Below are 21,814 nucleotides of genomic sequence, written 5' to 3' on the forward strand. Positions count from 1 at the left end.
TGGAGGATGCATAGATATTGTGGGATCTAATCCACTTCTATTCCTTTTTCTAGGCCTCTTGTACACTTGCTTTTAAAACATTCCTCTCAATGTTGTTCAACTTGATTGATCCTTGGAGTGTAGAACAAAAGTGGCTGAATNACCTGAAAGCAACTTTCAGTCGGTAGTTGGATCCCAGGAGCAGCAACAGGTAATGAACAAAAGCAGATAGTTCAGAGTGTGGCCTTGATAATCCAAGGGGTTGTTTTTGTATAAAAATCCACGGTAACCATATGATACAACTGAACAATGCAAATTAGCTCAATCCTAGAGCTCTAACAGGCTCTTTTGAAAAATTATTCAGACAATGATGTTGACTAATTTTGATATAATTTAATTTTTTTCATATTATTTTAGGGTTAGATAAATTTAATCTCAGTATGTTGGTTAGAGTTTAAATTGGGCACTGTTCATATCACAAAAAAAAAAATTCTAATTATTTAACAAATTAAGAGATAATAATTAATTGGTAATATTTTTTAAAATTATTTGATAGGTATCGCTTATGATATTAGTGTAAGTAGGAAAATTGGAACTCTGGTGTGTGCTTGAAATATTAAAATCATTAGAAATATATAACTAATATAAAAATATTGTCACATAATATTTAATTTTTCTGCTACTCCTAGGTCATTTCATAAGATACCCAATTTGAGGATTTTTAGTTTTATTATTCGGTCTTGTGACCCTTGAGCATTCAAAATTCAGTGATTCATCCTTTAAATTGGTTTACTGTTTAGATAGTAGCATCATTGCTCCAAATCACCAGTAGCTGTGGAATTTTGCTTGGATAATGGCTCATATTGAAGAACTAACTAGTACGAGTGTCATGAAACGATGCATTCATTTTCATCAATCATTGTTGCATTTTCAGACAAGTTACAGGGTCTTTGTAGCCTGGAAAGTTGGAAAACCAATCCCAAGCATGAGAGTTGTTCAGAGAAAGCTTAGGGACGTCGTCTACAAGAACTTACGAGAGATATAATGGAAGTTTAAGTTTGGCTGATTAAATCTTGGGGTTTATGCGGCTAATCACTCAAGGATGTGGTCAATCTTATATATTTTGTGGGAGATCATTCAATGCAAGAGTACCTTGAAGGGTTTGGAGATCAGTTTCAGCCCCTTGGGCCTGCAGTTGACAGTACAAATTATATACAGTAACAGGAGGATGATTTACAGCTGTTTTCAACGTTTATTAGAATTAATGTTCATCAACTAATGCAATTAAATTGAAACTGCTGCTATGGAAATGAGAATGAATGTATATAAAACCTGATTTATCGGATCATGAACTTGAAATGCTTTTAAATATGGATATCTAAGAAATGTTTGGAAACTGCTATAATCAGTAGTCAATTTAGCATTTTTCAGGTGAGGAGGTTATTGTATTTTGGCCATATTAGTTGGGTGGATTATCTGATTAGACAGCTATTCATTTTCATTTATGTTCAAATTTCCTTTAAATCTTTTGATACATTGTGCTAATTTCTGTTGGATGTGATTTCACACCAGGTTTAGCCTTTTCGGCCACTTTAATGTGCTTCTTGGGTCCGATGGTCGCCACCCTACCAATGGGCTCATTTGCAACTTTTTGCCTCTTTTTTCAATCAGTGTAATAAATCTATCCTTCTCCACCCACAAAGCTAGTTACCTACTTGCACTTCCTTTTTTTTTTTTGGTGGTGGTGTGGGGAGGGGGGGGGGGGGGGGGAGGGTGGGGAGGGGGGTGGAGGGTATATTAAGAATTTTCTTAGCATGCATCATAATTCTGAGTGTTTCTTGTTGATAAAAAAGGTCGACCAAATTAATAAGCCAATTCGAAAGAAAAGAGAATAGTATTGGAGACCATGAAGTGAATATACTCCATAATGGCATTAGCATGCAGTTTAGGTCAAAAACCAAAGCAACCATGAATTGTTCATAATTTCTTAATATGTTACTTGGGTTTAAGTCTGAATCATGAAGGGAATTTCTACAGAAAGAATTTCAACTAAAAGCTACATTGTGTGCCAAAAAAGAAAATGCTGCCAAAATAATCATAAAGAAAAAGCATATTATAACTGTTGTGAAAAACTATGAGGAAAAAAAATTAAAGAAAATAAAATAAGAAAGTGAAAATAAAAAACACATAAAACACACAGATGATTTACTCGGTTCAATCTAAAGTCTATATTTATGGATGAATATCAAGAAGAACCTCACTAATATGCAAGAAGATTATAATATTATGACTTTTAAATCCCAAAATCTTAATTATATAAAATAAATAATTAAAGATATTTATTCCTACAAAAGAACCTCACAACGGGATGTTTGTAAGCTTATAAGCTATCTAACCTTAACCTCTAGTAGCATAATACTCAGCATTTTGCTGTCTTCTTTTGTTTTGTTGAATGAAAATGGAATTAGCTACAATCATCTAGAAGGAATGGTGTAAAAGGTCCAAAAAAAAAAAAAAAAGAGAAAGCACATATGATATAACCAGCATGGGGCTCATCTATTTTCTTCAATCAACTCATTGCTATTTCCTAAACAAATCTCAAAACCTTGCTCAAGGGAAATCTTTAATTAGTGTAATAAGCATCCAATCAATGAACCAGCTAGCAGTTGGGTAATAGGAGTTGGGTGTAGCTTGAGTAAACTATCACAAGAAATTGCTTTTCCTCCCAAAAGCATGGGATGCAATAATCCCAATACTTTAAAAAGGAAGGGAAAAAAAAGGTGTTTGGAATCACCCAAATTTGAAGGAAAGCCTCCTTCAAATTTAAAAGTGAATTGCTTCCACCCACCGCCGAAAGGATTGGAATCATAAGGTCACCCAAACCCTTCTTTTTAATATCGTCCCTTCTGTCATATGTTGTACGGTTTTCTTCATCGCCAATAACCCGTGAATTTCATTGCAAGTGTGTAACATGCAATATTGTACTTGTTAGGCATATTAACGTTAGTTTCCGCATATATATAAAAGTCACGTAGTTTGAAACAAACACTGTGCTAACCTATTCCCGCATATTGCTTTTCTCGGGTACATCATAAAATTATACAACATACGTGGTAGCTAATGATCCAACACACTTCCTACCAGATTCAGCTAGCACACGCAGTAATCTGAGAAGGTTTAGGATGGCTGATTTAATTGATATGCATTTATCCACTTTCATATACGCTGGGAGATTAGATTATAATCTCCTTTTATTTGTTCATGTTTTACATATGGCTTCCACTGAGAAAGACACAGATCCCCTAATGTCTAGTTGTTGTATTGTGAAGAGCCAGCCCTTCTATACTACAGTACCCTCTATGGCAGCTTTTAGGAGCAAACGAAAAGGGATCTGTATCATTTTCTCACACCAGCTTGAATCACATACCCTGTGGTTTTTCCTGCCTTGCTAAGCAAACTACACTAGATATTTTAACAACATAACATCCCATCTCTGTCTTCCTCTACCTTACAAAGATGGATGGGATATTGAGGTTCTCTTGCCAACTTCAAATGCAGCCTTGCACCAACTTCGTGCTCGCTTCCCATCTCACCCCCTCAATAAAACCCCCGCTCCCCTCCATGCATGCTCATCCAAAACCACTCCTCTCCACTACTTTTTGGAAGCAACAAATTTTGCCACTCTACACCAAAGAGCCTTGAAAAAAATGATGCAGCGGCTTCTTTCCCCAACTCTTCTTCTGTTGATCCTTTTCCTCCTTTGCACTACAACTTATGGTCAGTCTTTGGCACCGGCTGCAGGACCTTCAGGTGCCACCACAACTTCCGGTCAGTCTTCACCACCAACTTCATCACCTTCAGGTCCCACCGATATCAATGCAATTCTCGGAAAGACCGGTAAGTTTACCACCTTCATTGGGCTACTAAAGAGCACCCAGATGGATTCCCAAATCAACAGTGAACTTCAGAAAAAATCGAACCCGGGCTTCACCATATTTGCACCAACCGATAGTGCCTTTTCAGATCTCAAAACAGGTACACTGAACTCATACACTGACGAACAGAAGGCAGCACTGACAAAATTCCACGTACTACATTCTTTTCTTACTATCTCACAGTTCCAAACCGTGAGCAACCCGCTGCACACAGAGGCAGCTGCTAATACTGAGGAGTTTCTGTTAGGAATTTGGGACACTTCCTAACAATCTCCACCTTGGACCAAATTCCATGAAGTTAATCTTCAATCTCTCCATGACACAAACCTTTTTGTATCATATCACCACGAGAGAGCAGTCGACTCCACCTTCAGTGAAAATTCCTTTTGTTTTCATCTTGTGTGCTTTGTAATCTTTTGCTCTTCCAGAAATCTTCAACCTGGCTCTGATACCAGTTGTAGTGCCAACGAAAGCTTTGATGCCAACAATGTTAGTTCAAGAACACAAAGATAAAACAATCACACATACGGTACACAAGGTTTTAACGTGGTTCGGCCAACCATGCCTACGTCCACGGATGAGAGATAATGATTCCACTATACAATAGAGAATATTACAGAGGACAGAACCAGATACAACTATTGGGTTCCCGAAACATCCCATGTTTCCCCACTCCTTGTATCCATACCTTGCTACGAGCCATCTCGCTCCACCGGGTACCTCCCGTTCTTCCTCACATCTCTATCCACCTTGTATAGTCTCTACAGGCCCATCTCTATCTCATGACTTTTTCCCCTCATGACCTAGAATATTTATAGAGATATTTCCAACAACCTTCCTTATTCTATAAGGAAGTCTAATATTACAATAATATATCAACCTAGAAATATTCTATATAATATTCTTTACAAAAAAGGAATCTATACTAATTAGGAATTTGGGACACTTCCTAACAATCTCCACCTTGGACCAAATTCCATGAAGTTAATCTTCAATCTCTCCATGACACAAACCTTTTTGTATCATATCACCACGAGAGAGCAGTCGACTCCACCTTCAGTGAAAATTCCTTTTGTTTTCATCTTGTGTGCTTTGTAATCTTTTGCTCTTCCAGAAATCTTCAACCTGGCTCTGATACCAGTTGTAGTGCCAACGAAAGCTTTGATGCCAACAATGTTAGTTCAAGAACACAAAGATAAAACAATCACACATACGGTACACGAGGTTTTAACGTGGTTCGACCAATCATGCCTACGTCCACGGATGAGAGATAATGATTCCACTATACAATAGAGAATATTACAGAGGACAAAACCAGATACAATTATTGGGTTCCCAAAACATCCCATGTTTCTCCACTCCTTGTATCCATACCTTACTACGAGCCATCTCGCTCCACCGGGTACCTCCCGTTCTTCCTCACATCTCTATCCACCTTGTATAGTCTCTACAGGCCCATCTCCATCTCATAACTTTTTCCCCTCATGACCTAGAATATTTATAGAGATATTTCCAACAACCTTCCTTATTCTATAAGGAATGGCTCCCCAAGGGTGTGCTCACTGGTTTAGCTTCATTCATGTTGAACCTGCTGAGAACTTTCTTCACATACTCTGATTGTGAAAGCTTCAATGTACCATTAGCCTTATCTCTAATGATTCTCATACCAAGGATTTGCTTTGCAGCTCCCAAATCCTTCATTGCAAATTGTTTGGACAATTGCTTCTTCAGATTATTAATCTTTTCAATGTCAGACCCTACAATAAGCATATCATCCACATACAACAGTAATATGATGTAAGAATTGTCAAAAGACTTAACATAGCAACAGTGATCAGCTTCACATCTCTTGAACCCAATTCTATGCATAAAACTGTCAAACTTCTTGTACCACTGTCTAGGAGCTTGTTTAAGGCCATACAAGCTCTTTCTTAGTTTGCAGACTAAACTCTCTTGTCCCTGAACAATGAACCATTTTGGCTGAATCATGTAAAGGTCTTCTTCCAAGTCACCATGAAGGAATGCTGTCTTCACATCTAACTGTTCAAGATGTAAGTTTTCTGCAGCCACCATTCCAAGTACAAGTCTAATTGTTGACATCTTCACAACTGGAGAAAATATCTCTGTGTAGTCAATGCCCTCCTTCTGTTGGAACCCTTTAACAACTAATCTGGCCTTGTAACGTTTGCTACCATCATGCTCATTCTTTATTCTGTATACCCACTTGTTGTGCAAAGCCTTCTTTCCTACTGGCAATTCAGTTAGTTCCCATGTCTGATTCCCCAACAGGGAATCCATCTCATCCTTCATGGCTAACTCCCACTTGCTTGAATTCTCATCTTGCAAGGCTTCATCATAACACTCTGGCTCACCACCATCAGTCAACAGGAGATAATTTAAAACAGGTGAATAACGTTGCGGAGGTCTAATGTTCCTGGAAGATCTGCGAACTTCAGCTACAGGTGTACTCAAATCTACCTGTGAATTTACATTCTCCTTATCTTCTTCACCCCCTTTTTGGACAGTACTTTCAGTCAATTCATCTAAGTTGACAAACTTAGATTTCTTTTTATCTATCTCTGTAACATCTGACACTACAGTTGACCTGTCCTTGTACATAACCTGTTCATTAAATATCACATTTCTACTTCTGATGATTTTCCTGTTTTGTTCATCCCAAAACCTATAGCCAAATTTCTCATCACCATAGCCAATGAAAAAACATATTTTTGACTTTGCATCAAGTTTGCTACGAGCATCAGAATCAATATGAACATAAGAAACACAACCAAAAACTTTTAAATGTGAAAACTTCACCTCTTTACCGCTCCAAACCTCCTCAGGAAGTCTGAACTCCATGGGAACTGATGGTCCTCGGTTTATCAGGTAAGCTGCAGTGCTAACAGCATCAGCCCAAAAAGTTTTTGGTAGTCCAGCATGCAACCTCATACTTCTAGCACGCTCATTGAGAGTTCTGTTCATGCGCTCAGCCACACCATTCTGCTGTGGTGTCCCAGGAATGGTCTTCTCCATCCTAATTCCCTGTGCAGCACAATACTCATTGAACCCTCCATCTATGTACTCTCCTCCATTATCTGACCTCAAACATTTTACTTTCAAACATGTTTCTGTCTCAACCATGGCCTTCCACTTCTTAAAAGTTTCAAATACATCAGATTTATTTTTCAGAAAATAAACCCATGTTGGGCTTTGTGGAGCCTAGTTTTGTTTGATCCAATTTGACGACCCGACCCGAATAATATTGCATGGCTTTTTAATGGGAGATTTATTGAGGCCTGTTGGGCCGTTTAGCCCATTGTGGAACCACCCTTTATGATTAGGGTTTTTTAGTGTGGTGGGGTTGTCGTGTTATATATATAGAGAGAATATTGTAGCCGCCATGTTGTACTCTGAATTCTTCCCTGATAATAGTGATATCCCTGCAACTCCGTGGACGTAGGCAAATTGCCGAACCACGTAAATACTGTCTTGTGCGTGTGATTATCTTTTCTTTGGCGTGTGTTTTCTTTAATTTTGTTTCTCACGGGTTGGGAATTCGGTTTAATTCCCTACAACTGGTATCAGAGCCTAGGGTTAGGTTTGAGTGGGAGCAATGGCAGAGGAAGCAGGAAAGGCGTCTGGAATAGAAAAGTTTGATGGCACAGACTTTGCGTATTGGAGGATGCAGATTGAAGATTATCTCTATGAGAGGAAATTGCATCTGCCTCTTTTGGGGACAAAACCTGAGAGTATGAAGGCTGAGGAATGGGCGCTTCGTAGGGAATTAAACCGAATTCCCAACCCGTGAGAAACAAAATTAAAGAAAACACACGCCAAAGAAAAGATAATCACACGCACAAGACAGTATTTACGTGGTTCGGCAATTTGCCTACGTCCACGGAGTTACAGGGATATCACTATTATCAGGGAAGAATTCAGAGTACAACCATAGCGGCTACAATATTCTCTCTCTATATATAACATGGCAACCCCACCATACTAAAAAACCCTAATTACAAAAGGTGGTTCCACAATGGGCTAAACGGGCCCAACAGGCCTCAATAAATCTCCCATTAAAAAGCCATGCAATATTATTTGGGTCGGGTCGTCAAACGGGATCAAACGAAACTAGGCTCCACAAAGCCCAACAAATCTCCCACTTGGAGACTAGTCCAATCACCAACATCAAACCGCTATCCTTCAAGAAACAATCCCTCATCCCTACAACTCATCCTCCTGTCCTCAAGCTAGAAGACCAATTGAAGCTGCGCACAGCTTCAACTTCTCAATAGTGACACCCTTAGTCAACATGTCTGCAGGGTTCTTAGATCCACAAATCTTCTCAAGTATTACCAGTTTATCTTCAACAAGATAACGGATAAAGTGGTATTTTGTTTGTATATGTTTCGACTTTGAATGAAAAGCCGAATTTTTGGCAAGAAAAATTGCACTCTGACTGTCACTGTGTAGAATGCCCATCTCCTGCTTCTTACCCAATTCATCTAAGAAACCATGTAGCCAAATCATCTCCTTTCCAGCTTCAGTTGCTGCAACATACTCAGCTTCTGTAGTAGACAAAGTAACAATCTTTTGTAGATTTGAAGTCCATGATATAGCTGTACCACCTAGAGTAAAAACAAACCCAGTAGTACTCTTTCTACTATCAATATCACCAGCAAAATCAGCATCTACATAACCCTGCAATTTCAAACTTGCACCTGTGAAGCAAAGACATGTATCTAATGAACCCTTCAGATATCTTAGAATCCACTTGACTGCCTCCCAATGCTGCTTTCCAGGCCTACTCATGAATCTGCTCACAACTCCCACTGCATGTGCAATGTCTGGCCTTGTACACACCATAGCATACATCAAGCTACCAATAGCTGAGGCATAGGGCACCTTGCTCATATGGTCCCTTTCTTCTTCTGTCTTCGGTGACTGTTCTTTGCTTAGTTTGAAATGGCTCCCCAAGGGTGTGCTCACTGGTTTAGCTTCATTCATGTTGAACCTGCTGAGAACTTTCTTCACATACTCTGATTGTGAAAGCTTCAATGTACCATTAGCCTTATCTCTAATGATTCTCATACCAAGGATTTGCTTTGCAGCTCCCAAATCCTTCATTGCAAATTGTTTGGACAATTGCTTCTTCAGATTATTAATCTTCTCAATGTCAGACCCTGCAATAAGCATATCATCCACATATAACAGTAATATGATGTAAGAATTGTCAAAAGACTTAACATAGCAACAGTGATCAGCTTCACATCTCTTGAACCCAATTCTATGCATAAAACTGTCAAACTTCTTGTACCACTGTCTAGGAGCTTGTTTAAGGCCATACAAGCTTTTTCTCAGTTTGCAGACTAGATTCTCTTGTCCCTGAACAATGAACCCTTTTGGCTGAATCATGTAAAGGTCTTCCTCCAAGTCACCATGAAGGAATGCTGTCTTCACATCTAACTGCTCAAGATGTAAGTTTTCTGCAGCCACCATTCCTAGTACAAGTCTGATTGTTGACATTTTCACAACTGGAGAAAATATCTCTGTGTAGTCAATGCCCTCCTTCTGCTGGAACCCTTTAACAACTAATCTGGCCTTGTAACGTTTACTACCATCATGCTCATTCTTTATTCTGTATACCCACTTGTTGTGCAAAGCCTTCTTTCCTACTGGCAATTCAGTCAATTCCCATGTCTGATTCCCTAACAAGGAATCCATCTCATCCTTCATGGCTAGCTCCCACTTGCTTGAATTCTCATCTTGCAAGGCTTCATCATAACACTCTGGCTCACCGCCATCAGTCAACAGGAGATAATTTAAAACAGGTGAATAACGCTGCGGAGGTCTAATGTTCCTGGAAGATCTGCGAACTTCAACTACAGGTGTACTCAGATCTGCCTGTGAATTTACATTCTCCTTATCTTCTTCACCTCCCTTCTGGACAGTACTTTCAGTCAATTCATCTAAGTTGACAAACTTAGATTTCTTTTGATCTATCTCTGTAACATCTGACACTACAGTTGACCTGTCCTTGTACATAACCTGTTCATTAAATATCACATTTCTACTTCTGATGATTTTCTTGTTTTGTTCATCCCAAAACCTATAGCCAAATTTCTCATCACCATAGCCAATGAAAAAACATATTTTTGACTTTGCATCAAGTTTACTACGAGCATTAGAATCAATATGAACATAAGAAACACAACCAAAAACTTTTAAATGTGGAAACTTCACCTCTTTACCGCTCCAAACCTCCTCAGGAAGTCTGAACTCCATGGGAACTGATGGTCCTCGGTTTATCAGGTAAGCTGCAGTGCTAACAGCATCAGCCCAGAAAGTTTTTGGTAGTCCAGCATGCAACCTCATACTTCTAGCACGCTCATTGAGAGTTCTGTTCATGCGCTCAGCCACACCATTCTGCTGTGGTGTCCCAGGAATGGTTTTCTCCATCCTAATTCCCTGTGCAGCACAATACTCACTGAACCCTCCATCTATGTACTCTCCTCCATTATCTGACCTCAAACATTTTACTTTCAAACTTGTTTCTGTCTCAACCATAACCTTCCACTTCTTAAAAGTTTCAAATACATCAGATTTATTTTTCAGAAAATAAACCCATACCTTTCTACTTGAGTCATCAATAAAAGTGATGTAGTACCTTGAACCTCCTAGGGATGCAACCGGAGAAGGCCCCCACAAATCAGTGTGTACTAGTTCCAATTTTTCAGCCTTCGGTGTCCTGCCAGTTTTCAAGAAGCTCACCTTTTTTTGCTTTCCTAAGATGCAACTTTCACACATGTCAAAATCAATGGACTTCAATTCTGGTAATTTTCCTTTTGACAGCAACATCTTCATCCCTTTCTCACTCATGTGACCAAGTCTGCGATGCCATAGGCTTGTATCAGTGCTTGCATCAGCAACTGCAATTGTGTCTCTTGGACATGATGTCATATACAGAGTACCAGTCTTCTTTCCGCGAGCCAATACCCTAGCTCCCTTTGTAACCTTCCAAGTACCACCAACAAATAGTATTGCATGTCCTTCATCATCAAGTTGTCCAACAGAAATCAGATTCCTCCTCAGGTCAGGAATATGTCGAACCTTCTCCAGTAACCAAACAGACCCATTGGACAAAGATATCCGAACGTCTCCTAGACCCACAACATCCAAGGCTGAACCATCAGCCAAATACACCTTACCAAAATCACCTGCAACATAATTCTGTATGATTTCTCGGTGTGGAGTGGTATGAAACGAAGCTCCTGAATCCAAAACCCAATCATCAAGTGGACTGTCTACTGCAAGAAGTAATGCATCTTGTATCTCTTCTGTTACAGCATTAGCAGAATCATCTTCATTCTTCTTCTTAGGGCTTTTGCATTGCCTTTTAAAGTGACCTGTTTTCCCACAATTCCAGCATTGTACTTGTTGGCCTGATCTAGATTTGCTTCTGTTCCGATTAGAATTTCTGGAATTTGATCTATCCTGATTTGAATTTCTGTTATTACCTCTACCTCTTGTCTCAAGGTTTAGGGCAGAACCAGATCCTGAGGTTTCACCTGCATCTCTTCGGCGAATCTCCTCAGCCAGAATTAAATCTCGTATATCATTGTACTTGAGTTTTTCCTTTCCCGTAGAATTGCTTACTGCCATCCTCATTGCCTCCCAACTGTTTGGCAAAGAAGCCAAGACGATCAGAGCACGAATCTCATCATCAAAATCAATTTCTACAGACGACAATTGATTTGTGATTGTATTAAATTCATTCAGATGTTGTGCTACTGATGCATTCTCTGTCATCTTCAAATTAAACAATTTCTTCATCAGATGCACCTTATTGTTTGCGGACGGCTTTTCATACATACCGGACAAAGCCTTCATCAAATCTGCTGTGGTCTTCTCCTTTACAACATTATGTGCAACAGACCTAGATAGAGTTAACCTAATAACTCCTAGAACCTGTCTGTCAAGAAGCGCCCATTCCTCAGCCTTCATACTCTCAGGTTTTGTCCCCAAAAGAGGTAGATGCAATTTCCTCCCATAGAGATAATCTTCAATCTGCATCCTCCAATACGCAAAGTCTGTGCCATCAAACTTTTCTATTCCAGACGCCTTTCCTGCTTCCTCTGCCATTGCTCCCACTCAAACCTAACCCTAGGCTCTGATACCAGTTGTAGGGAATTAAACCGAATTCCCAACCCGTGAGAAACAAAATTAAAGAAAACACACGTCAAAGAAAAGATAATCACACGCACAAGACAGTATTTACGTGGTTCGGCAATTTGCCTACGTCCACGGAGTTACAGGGATATCACTATTATCAGGGAAGAATTCAGAGTACAACCATAGCGGCTACAATATTCTCTCTCTATATATAACATGGCAACCCCACCATACTAAAAAACCCTAATTACAAAAGGTGGTTCCACAATGGGCTAAACGGGCCCAACAGGCCTCAATAAATCTCCCATTAAAAAGCCATGCAATATTATTTGGGTCGGGTCGTCAAACGGGATCAAACGAAACTAGGCTCCACAAAGCCCAACAGTTTCCACTGAATGTGATAGGCAACGGAACTCAGGTGAACATCACAACAGGGCTTGTGAATACGACAGTAGACAGCACAGTATACAGTGATGGTCAGCTCGCTGTGTATGAGACCCCCCAGGTACTCCTTGCGCAAGGTATCCTCAGACCTCAGGCACCAGCACCAGCTCCTCTACCTCCAAAGCCTAAGAAGGCTACTCCTCTTAATTCACAAGCTCCTTCAACATCCACCACCGTTTCTGTTGATTCTTCTGGTGCGACAGGCACCCTCCACTATGCACCACTTGTTGTATCGATCGGAGTGGCTGTTGTTGCGGCATTACCCTTATGCATCTGAACTGAGGGGTTGATTGATGAATGAGGATATGGTGTGATGTTGCATGCAGTGTGCCTGTGTTGTCATGATTTTCGTTTAATCAAGTGATTACCTTATGCTTGTACTCAAACTCAAGAAACTGACATAAAAAATAATAAGGGTATATTTTTTTTTGTTTCCAGTGAAAATTATTGCAAAAATATCCTCCTATATAGTTGAGGTGTTCGCAAGGGGATGGTCACGGCTTAGAAAATAAAATGGCCAACTTGCTCCCATCATTATTCACAAAAACACTGGAAAAAAACTCATTCATGGAAAAACAAATTAAAAATTCCACAATGATAGAAGGGCAATTCCACAAATAATGTTGTCCAATTTATTGATGGTTTGGCTTTGTTGTGCAAACTATACCATCTGAAAGCAGCTGCTACTGAGAAGCCCACAATCAATCCTAGGGCCCAGGAGTGGTGCACAATTCAATCCTAGGGCTAGCTCCACTATACTTCTTAGAAAATCCTATCTGTGGTGACCCTCATTATCATGTCACCTTTTTGTATGTCATTGTGGCTTTAAATCAAAATTTTCTGTTTCATTAAATTGAAAATTTTGTAGCATGTTTAGAATCATTAATATTAATTGAATAAAATTTTATAAGGGATTTAGTTCTATTAATATAACCAACAATAGAAAATATTAGTAATTCTTTTTCAAATAATCTCACATGTGGTAATTAATTCTATAGGATTGAGTAGGAAATTTGGAGAACTAGGACAATGCCTAAATATTAAAAACCATTACAATACCATCTTAACCATTTTTCATGTATATAAATACTCTCACCCTCTTAAAGCTTTATTTCTACTCTACCCTAATTGAGTAAAATTAACAATGCTTAGAAGCCTAGAAAATGATCAGAGGAAAAATGGAAGGTGCTAGTTGAGTCTTGGAAGGAGGAGGTTCTTAGTTGGAACTCAAATCTCTAAATATTACACCATTTCTACTCATCATTTATTAAATTAGTTTACCCTTCAGCAAGTAGAAGTGTTACTACGATGCACTCAGACATTTCAGCTAGGGAGCTTGATGCCGGGAATAGGATGGAATATATCCCACCATATCTGCTCTTTCAGTGGGCAAGGACAGATCCTCAACCGGAGTCATTTCCATCGGGGCTTGATGCAGGTACTGAAGGAGTCACAAAGAAGCGTCCTATCTATTTTTAGAGTGCTTCATGATCACATCAACCAGTTTGCCCCTATATTTGTCAACTTTATGGGTGTGTCTTTCGGTGGGCAAGGACAGATCCCCAACCGGAGTCATTTCCATCGGGGCTTGATGCAGGTACTGAAGAGTCATCAAAAAAGAGTCCTATCTATTTTTAGAGTGCTTCATGAGCACATCAACCAGTTTGCCCCTATATTTGTCAACTTAATGGGTGTGTCAGAAGGATTCATCTTCTTCTACCCTCAATTCCTCAGTATGTACCCTCTTGTCTTTGCTTTTCTTGCTCTTCTTTCTTTCTCCAATTGCTCTTCTACCTCCCAGGCCTTGAAGACATTAACAAACAAGTAAAATGATAGTTTCTTTTTATTCTCCGCTTGATAAAGAGTACTGAGGCCGCTATCAACTTGCCTACAACGCATCCCATTGGAAATCCGACAAAAATTTTGACGGACATGCAGAACGGATTTTGATGTGATATAAGAATTGCTACAATGAAGAGAAAAATAGACACACTGAACCCAATATTTCCAATATTATCAAGTACATTTCGTTCCCCGGAAAGACCAGTGTTTTGTGTCTAAGGAAAAACCAAACTCCAAACTCATTCCTAACAAAGGAGCACCAGAAATTCTTTATCTTAATTCTGAGTTGCCATTGAGTCATTCTCTTGATCCAACAGCGAGTTACTGATTATGATCTCGAGGATTTACTCAAACTTTCTGCCACCACTCTCAAACTAGGTCATATGCACAGCCTAGCTCCTTCCAAACAAAAAAAAAGACTGAATGCCTAAGTAACCAGTTAAGACGCTTGACCATTTAATTTCCCTGAGGGAAGAGATGCCCAAAAAACGGATGACAGTCACCGGAAACCCCATGCTAACGCTGCTAACACCTAAAAACTTTAAGGATAACGTAGCAAAAAGGTCCAAAAATTGTTTTCTCAAGCTGCACCTACAGTTGAACCTTTTATTTGTCATTTATATTTTAGGATATCCCTTTTTTAAGGTGAAGTTGAGAAAATGGGTAGTGGTACCTACAGGATACAAAGATCTAAACCATTGAATATGTATTAAGAGATTTAAACAGTCGAATAAAGATAGTAATGAATGATACTGAAGTAGAAAGACAGACAAATGCTAATAGGATTTAAAAATACATCGGTGACACCATTTGCCTTTTAAAATAAGTACCAAAAAAAAAAAAAAAAAGTTGTAGAGCCTTCAAACAGAAACTCTGATCACCTACTATTTTATGCTATCTTTAAGCTAGTTACTTCTATCCTCACTTGAACTAGTATTTAGGCGCTAGCAAGATATATGACTTCTCATTGCTCTGTATAATAGGAATTATAGATCAGGTCATTCCTTGTACCCTTTCTGGGAGCTCCCCGATGTCATACACCTACATCTCTATCATCACATTCTTTTCCATTAATAGGTTTTTTCTATATTGTTCTCAACATTCAAAGAATCATTATGCACAATGCATGTAGCAGCGTAATTTCTCCTCCACTACTGACATTTATTTCCTTTCTACAACATTATAAGAGATTACCTAAAATTAGAAAAATTAAGGACACATGAAAGAGATTCAGTGCCTAGCTAATTAACCAAGTACGAGGATCCCATGCTGACTGCTAACACAACTAATTAAACTTGGAGGATAACGTACGTAGCAAAAAGGTCCAAGTATTGTACCTGAGAAACCTCTTGAAGGAGGAGATGACTTCTATATAGCTAATAGCAGTGGAGTACCAGCTGCAATTGGTTGTAGGGGAAAAGCTCTAACAGGTTTGAACATAATCCTCAATTTGCCGATCGACCACCAGCATGACGTGTATCTGTAACAAATAAAATTGTCAATTGGCCAACCCAGATAGAATATCTAAGAATGTACTGATGTTCGAAATTCTGAAAGTATAAATAGATGGGGAAAAAAAAGAACAGAAATAGCAACAAGTGGAACTCGTGGGAACAGAAGAACAATAACGGAAAGAGAAAAACAAAAACAAAGGGACTTATATACCGCCAAGGTGGAGCATAATGGTCTATTTGAATTTGTGTGGTTCGATCCATATCAAATAGTTGATAAAATCTTAGCTGAGTTGAATAATTTTGAAAAGCATGGTTTGATAGGGCATGTGGTAATTGAAGTCAGTATTTCTAATTGTAATCAAATAGGTTCAAATGTGATCTTTATTAATTAAAATACAAAAATGTAATGGCATTCGGTCACTGTTTATTTCTACGAGACAGTAAAATAAAAGGACACCATCTCATCCAAAAGCTAGGGGCCTCTACTTAATTCATCTAAATTATCAAAATCATATTCAACATTCTAAGAATGATAATGCATGATGCATTATGCATTACATCACCCCATTTCTTCTGCGTTATCAACGTTTTTTGTTTTTCTATTATTACCCCATATGGTGTCATCGTCACATTCTAATTATGAGAGCATGAATCATAACGCTACGATGCTTCACTGCACCTCATTTCTTCTCTGCTAGTATCAATGTATCATATGGCACAATATGTTGCAACACCCCTTCATCAACATTCTTATCTATTAATAAACTTTTTCCTTTCTATCGAATTATTATCTCATTACAAAATCTTTTTTTTTCTTTTTTGGTTTTTTTTTCCCTTTTTTCCTCTTGAAAATCAAATAATCTATAGAACTTTTCTGATCCTTACCCTAACCCCTTATGGATTAAGCCATACCTTAAGAGCATACAAATCTGAATTCAAACTGATGCAATAATTGAAGCATTAATTTGATTTTCAAATATTTTGAAATTCCGTTACCTATGAAAGAGGTGTGTATTATGAATTTATAAATTCCTAAATTTTTGTAAGTCTTCCATAATTCAAGGAAAGAATTTATCTTCGAAATTAATATCTCTTAAAAGTCCACTCCATCCAATTAATTAGAGGAAATTTGGGCTGGATTTATCTAAAAAAAATCTATCTTATCTTAGCTTAACCCATGATTAATTAGGACTACAAATGACTCCAAGTTTTCCACTCAACATCAATTCAATGCCCAGTATGGACCCAGGAAGTACCTTTCCTTAGGGCAATTCAAACTATCCCTGCATCACACAGAAGGACCAAATTTGTTATATAAATGATAAAACAAAAACAAAAACAAAAACAAAAACAAAAAACAATATTATCTTAACAAAATATTAGGCATAATAGAAAATAACCTGTCCAAATAATTCTTAATTAAAAATGATACTACCTTAAACTCCCTTGTATGCAAAACAAAAACCAGAAATTCCCCAAACTAAACCACATCCAAGCATTTGACTGAAAAACACAGAAAAATACTGAGATTAATTAAAATTATAATTGAAATGAATTGAGAGTTAACGAGAAGGAGAAGTGCCAAGAGCAGAGACAAGGTGCGGGAGGATGAGTTAAAAGAGAAATTAATGAAGGGCCAATTGAGGATGAATATGGTGAAGACCCAGCCCCTCAATGCATGCTACACCTTCTATGGCCGCTTTTAGGAACAAACAAAAAGGGTATCATTGTCCCAGACTCCCCTACAGATGAAATGACATATCCTCCTGTTTTTCCTGCTTTACTAAGCAATCTAGTAGATATATGAACACCCCATCTCTCTTCCTCTACCTTACCAAGAGAGATGGGATATTGAGGTTCTCTTGCCAACTTCAAATGCAGCCTCTCACCAAACTTCATGCTCACTACCCATCTCACCCCCCTCCATACTTACCGAAAATAACTTTTCTCCTCTAATTTCTCGTAGCAACAAGTTTAGCCATTCAATACCAGAGAAAACCAGAAAATATATATATATATGATGAAACAGCGTCTCTCTCCTTTTCTGCTTCTGCTGATCTTAATGCTTCCGTCTGTGCACCAAAACATCTGGTCATGATTCACCATTGGCTCCAGCACCTTCAGGTCCACCTCACATCACTGCATTTCTCCGAAAGGCAGATAAGCTGTATACCACCTTCATTGGGCTACTAAAGAGCTCCCAGCAGATGGATGTCCAAATTAATACGAAACTCCAGAAAAAATCTGACCCGGGCTTCACCATATTTGCACCAACCGATAGTGCCTTTTCAAACCTGAAACAAGGTACACTGAACTCATTTACTGATCGGCAGAAGGCCGCACAAACACAATTCCATGTAGTACCTTCTTACTTTGCTATCTCACAATCCCAAACTGTGAGCAGCCGCTTCGCACAGAGGGGGTGGTGATAAAACAGGGCTTGTGAATACAACAGTGGATGGCACAGTATACAGTGATGGTCAGCTTATTGTGTATGAGGTCGGTCAAGTGCTCCTTGGACAAGGACTCCTCCAGCACCACCACCTTTACCTCCAGAGTTTAAGAATGTTTCTCCTCCGTCAAATGACCCTCCCGGGTCGATTAGCTCTTCTGTTGATTCTTCTGATGCAACATGTCTGCGCTATGCACCAACTGCAATATCCTTTGGAGTGGCGCCATTACCCTTATGGCTGTTGATCGAGTGTTGGTTGATCATGGTGTGACCTTGGGTGCGCTGTGTGTTTGTGCTGTCACAATTTTTACTCAATCAAATGTACCAAAATCAGGAAAGCCATATTTTTGTCTCATGAGAAAAATATTTTGAGGTTATTTCACAAAACCAACCAGAAGGGGTGTTCAACAGCTATTTCAATTTTCATGGTCCAAGTCTAATCTCTGGACTCTCTTTTTTAATTAATTTAATTTGAGTGGAATTTAGGAATATGAAATTTTGATGAATACCAAATTTAAGTTTATGAATTTCTGTCTAAGGTAATTGAAGATGAATCGAGCTCAAATTGTGAAGGATTAATTAAAGCAATTAGGATTCTTAATTAAAGTAAATTCTGAGAGGTTTTTCATTTTGGGAATTAAATTTTATTTTAATATTTACAAATTGTATTTCTTCATTTGCATCAATTTGTGATAAATTTCATCTATTATTTTTCAATTAACATCTCACTGTTTGACCATTTTCATTTCAAATTAGACCAATCTCTTTTGATTAACGAACGTGTTTACCAACTCAGTGGAGGTACAAAGACTGATATTGAATATTCAGCCATAATAATAATAATAAAAATTAAAAATTATTATTATTATTATTAGGATTGGATCTAAAGTTATATTTAGGATTAATAAAAATTTCATATTCCTAAATTTGAATGAAATTTAATTATCTAAAAAATTAATTGTAAAATTAAAGAATCAAAATATTGGATTTGGTGAATCATGAATGTAATTTCAAAAATATTTTTCCCACGAAAAATAAAAAAGGCCTTATTTTTATGCTATTTTTCCTGATTTCGGTAGAGAGACAAGTTAATAATTTGATTGAGTGAAAATTATGACAGTACAAGCACACACCGAACACAAGATCATGCCATGATCAACCAACACTGTGTCTATAGCCATAAGGTTAATGCCACAAGAATTGCCACTCCATAGGATATTGCAGTTGGTGCATAGCGCAGACATGTTGCATCAGAAAAATCACCAGAAGAGCTAATCGACCCTGAAGGGGCATTTGAAGAAGGAGAAGCATTCTTTGGAGGTAGTGGTGGTGGTGCTGGAGGCCTGAGGATACCTTGTGCAAGGAGTACCTCGCCGATCTCATACACAGCAAGCTGACCATCAATGTATACCGTGTCGTCCACTGTTGTGTTCACAAGCCCTGTTGTCATACTCACCTGAGTTCCGTTGGTTGTTATATTCAGTGGAAACTCCACAGTATCACCACCTGCCTCTGTGCGCAGCGGGTTGCTCACAGTTTGGAACTGTGAGTTTGAAAGGTAAGAAGGTACCACATGGAATTGCGTCAGTGCCGCCTTCTGCTGATCAGTGAATGAGTTCAGTGTGCCTGGTTTGAGGTTTGAAAAGGCAGTATCGGTGGGTGCAAATATGGTGAAGCCCGGGTCAGATTTTTTCTGAAGTTCGCTGTTAATTTGGACATCCATCTGGGTGCTCTTTAGTAGCCCAATGAAGGTGGTATACTTACCTGCCTTTCGGAGAACTGCAGTGATGTCAGGTGGACCTGAAGGTGCTGGAGCCGATGCTGGCGACTGACCAGAAGTTTTGGTGCAGAGATGGAAGAAGATCAGCAGGATTAGAAAAGGGGAGAGAAGCTGTTTCATCATTCTTTTCTTCTCTAGGCTTTTTTGGTATTGAATGGCTAAACTTATTGCTATGAGAAAGTAGTGAAGAAGTTGTTTCGGATGAGAATGGATTGGGGTGAGATGGGAAGTGAGCATGAAGTTTGGTGAAAGGGTGCATTTAAAGTTGGCAAGAGAACCTCAATATCCCATCTCTCTTGGTAAGGTTAGGAAGACAGATGGGGTGTTCATTTATTTATTAGTTTGCTTAGTAAAGCAGGAAAAACAGCAGGATATGTTATTCAACTGTGTGCGAATCTGGGACAATGCTACAGGTCCCTTTTTGTTTGTTTCTAAAAGCGGCCATGGAAGGTATAGCATGGAGGGGCTGGGTCTTCACCATGAATTCATCCTCGATTGGCACTTAGTTCTCTTTTAACTCATCCTCTCACAGCTTGTCTCTCTCTTGGCACTAGTCCTCTTTATAAACTCTCAAATTCACATCAATTACAATTCTAATTGACCTCTTAGTTTGTTCTTTGTTTTTTCAGTTGAATTCTTGGATGTGCTTTAGTTTTGGGGGATTTCTGGTTTATGTTTTGCATACAAGCTAGGCAGTTTTAGGTAGTATCATGCATCTTTAATTAAGATTTATTTTTTTGACAGGGTTATGTTATCTTATGCCTAATATTTTGTTAAGATAATTTTGTATTTTTTTCCTTTATATACCAATTTTGATCCTTTGGTGCAATGCAGGGATATCTCCTACTATACATAGTTTGAGTTGCCCAAGAAAAGGTATTTCCTGGGGTTATCACACATAATAGGCATTGTATTGATGTTAATTTAGAGACAATAATAATAATAATAATAATAAATGGAGTCATTTGTAGTCTAATAATAGATTAATTAAGCAAAGTCTAGATAGATTTTTTGAGATAAATCCAGCCCAAATTTCCTCTTAATTGGACGGAATGGACTTTTATGATATCTTTAAGATAAATTCTTTCCTTGAATTATGGAAAAGCTATAAAAATTTAGGAATTTATAAATTCATAATAGACACTTTCTTAAAGGCAATAAAATTTCAAAATATTTGAAAATCAAATTAATACTTCAATTATTGCATCAATGTGAATTCATATTTGTGTGCTTTTAAGGTCGGTTTAAAGCAATTAATAAGTGGTTAGGGCAAGGATTTGAGAAGTATATATATTTGATTCTGAGGAGAAAAAAAAACCCTACAAAAATAGATTTTGTAATGCAAGAATAATTCCGTAGTGGGAAAATTTTGTTAATAGAGAGGTTGATAAACGATAAGGGGCATTGTGACATGTGATAATCCATTGATGTGTAATAGAAAAGAAATAGGGTGTATTAATGCATAATGCATTATCCATTATGATTATTTGAAAACGGAATATGATTTTGATAATTCATACAAAGTAGTGGAATACGATTTTATAGAAAGGAAAAATTACAATAATTTTTATTGCATTTTTTAAGCGACAAATGATGATGGGATATCAATAAATTTGACATTTAATAATTAAAGATCATATCATATTTAATCACAATAGAATGATTGTATACCAATAAATATTTTTATGTACATAATAAATAATGATCACATCTTAGCATATTTGATCACAACTAAATGATAGTGAGGCCATCAATGCTA

The 21,814-nt window shown here is 38.1% G+C and overlaps 2 protein-coding genes across 2 annotated transcripts; one reads left to right on the forward strand and one right to left on the reverse strand.

Moving 5' to 3' along the window:
• The first annotated feature begins 3,627 nt into the window (after positions 1–3,627).
• On the forward strand, positions 3,628–12,935 carry LOC117921262 (fasciclin-like arabinogalactan protein 11). The gene is made up of 2 exons (XM_034839106.1): positions 3,628–4,151; positions 12,469–12,935. The coding sequence occupies exons 1-2, from the start codon at positions 3,687–3,689 to the stop codon at positions 12,802–12,804; spliced, it is 801 nt and encodes a 266-aa protein (XP_034694997.1). The 5' UTR covers positions 3,628–3,686; the 3' UTR covers positions 12,805–12,935.
• A 6,411-nt stretch (positions 12,936–19,346) lies between these two features.
• Positions 19,347–20,262, reverse strand: LOC117921114 (fasciclin-like arabinogalactan protein 11). Its single transcript, XM_034838908.1, has one exon. The coding sequence runs from the start codon at positions 20,176–20,178 to the stop codon at positions 19,447–19,449; it is 732 nt and encodes a 243-aa protein (XP_034694799.1). The 5' UTR covers positions 20,179–20,262; the 3' UTR covers positions 19,347–19,446.
• Between the last annotated feature and the right edge of the window lie 1,552 nt (positions 20,263–21,814).

This window comes from Vitis riparia, chromosome 8, assembly GCF_004353265.1.
Source record: "Vitis riparia cultivar Riparia Gloire de Montpellier isolate 1030 chromosome 8, EGFV_Vit.rip_1.0, whole genome shotgun sequence".
Classification (NCBI taxonomy): domain Eukaryota; kingdom Viridiplantae; phylum Streptophyta; class Magnoliopsida; order Vitales; family Vitaceae; genus Vitis; species Vitis riparia.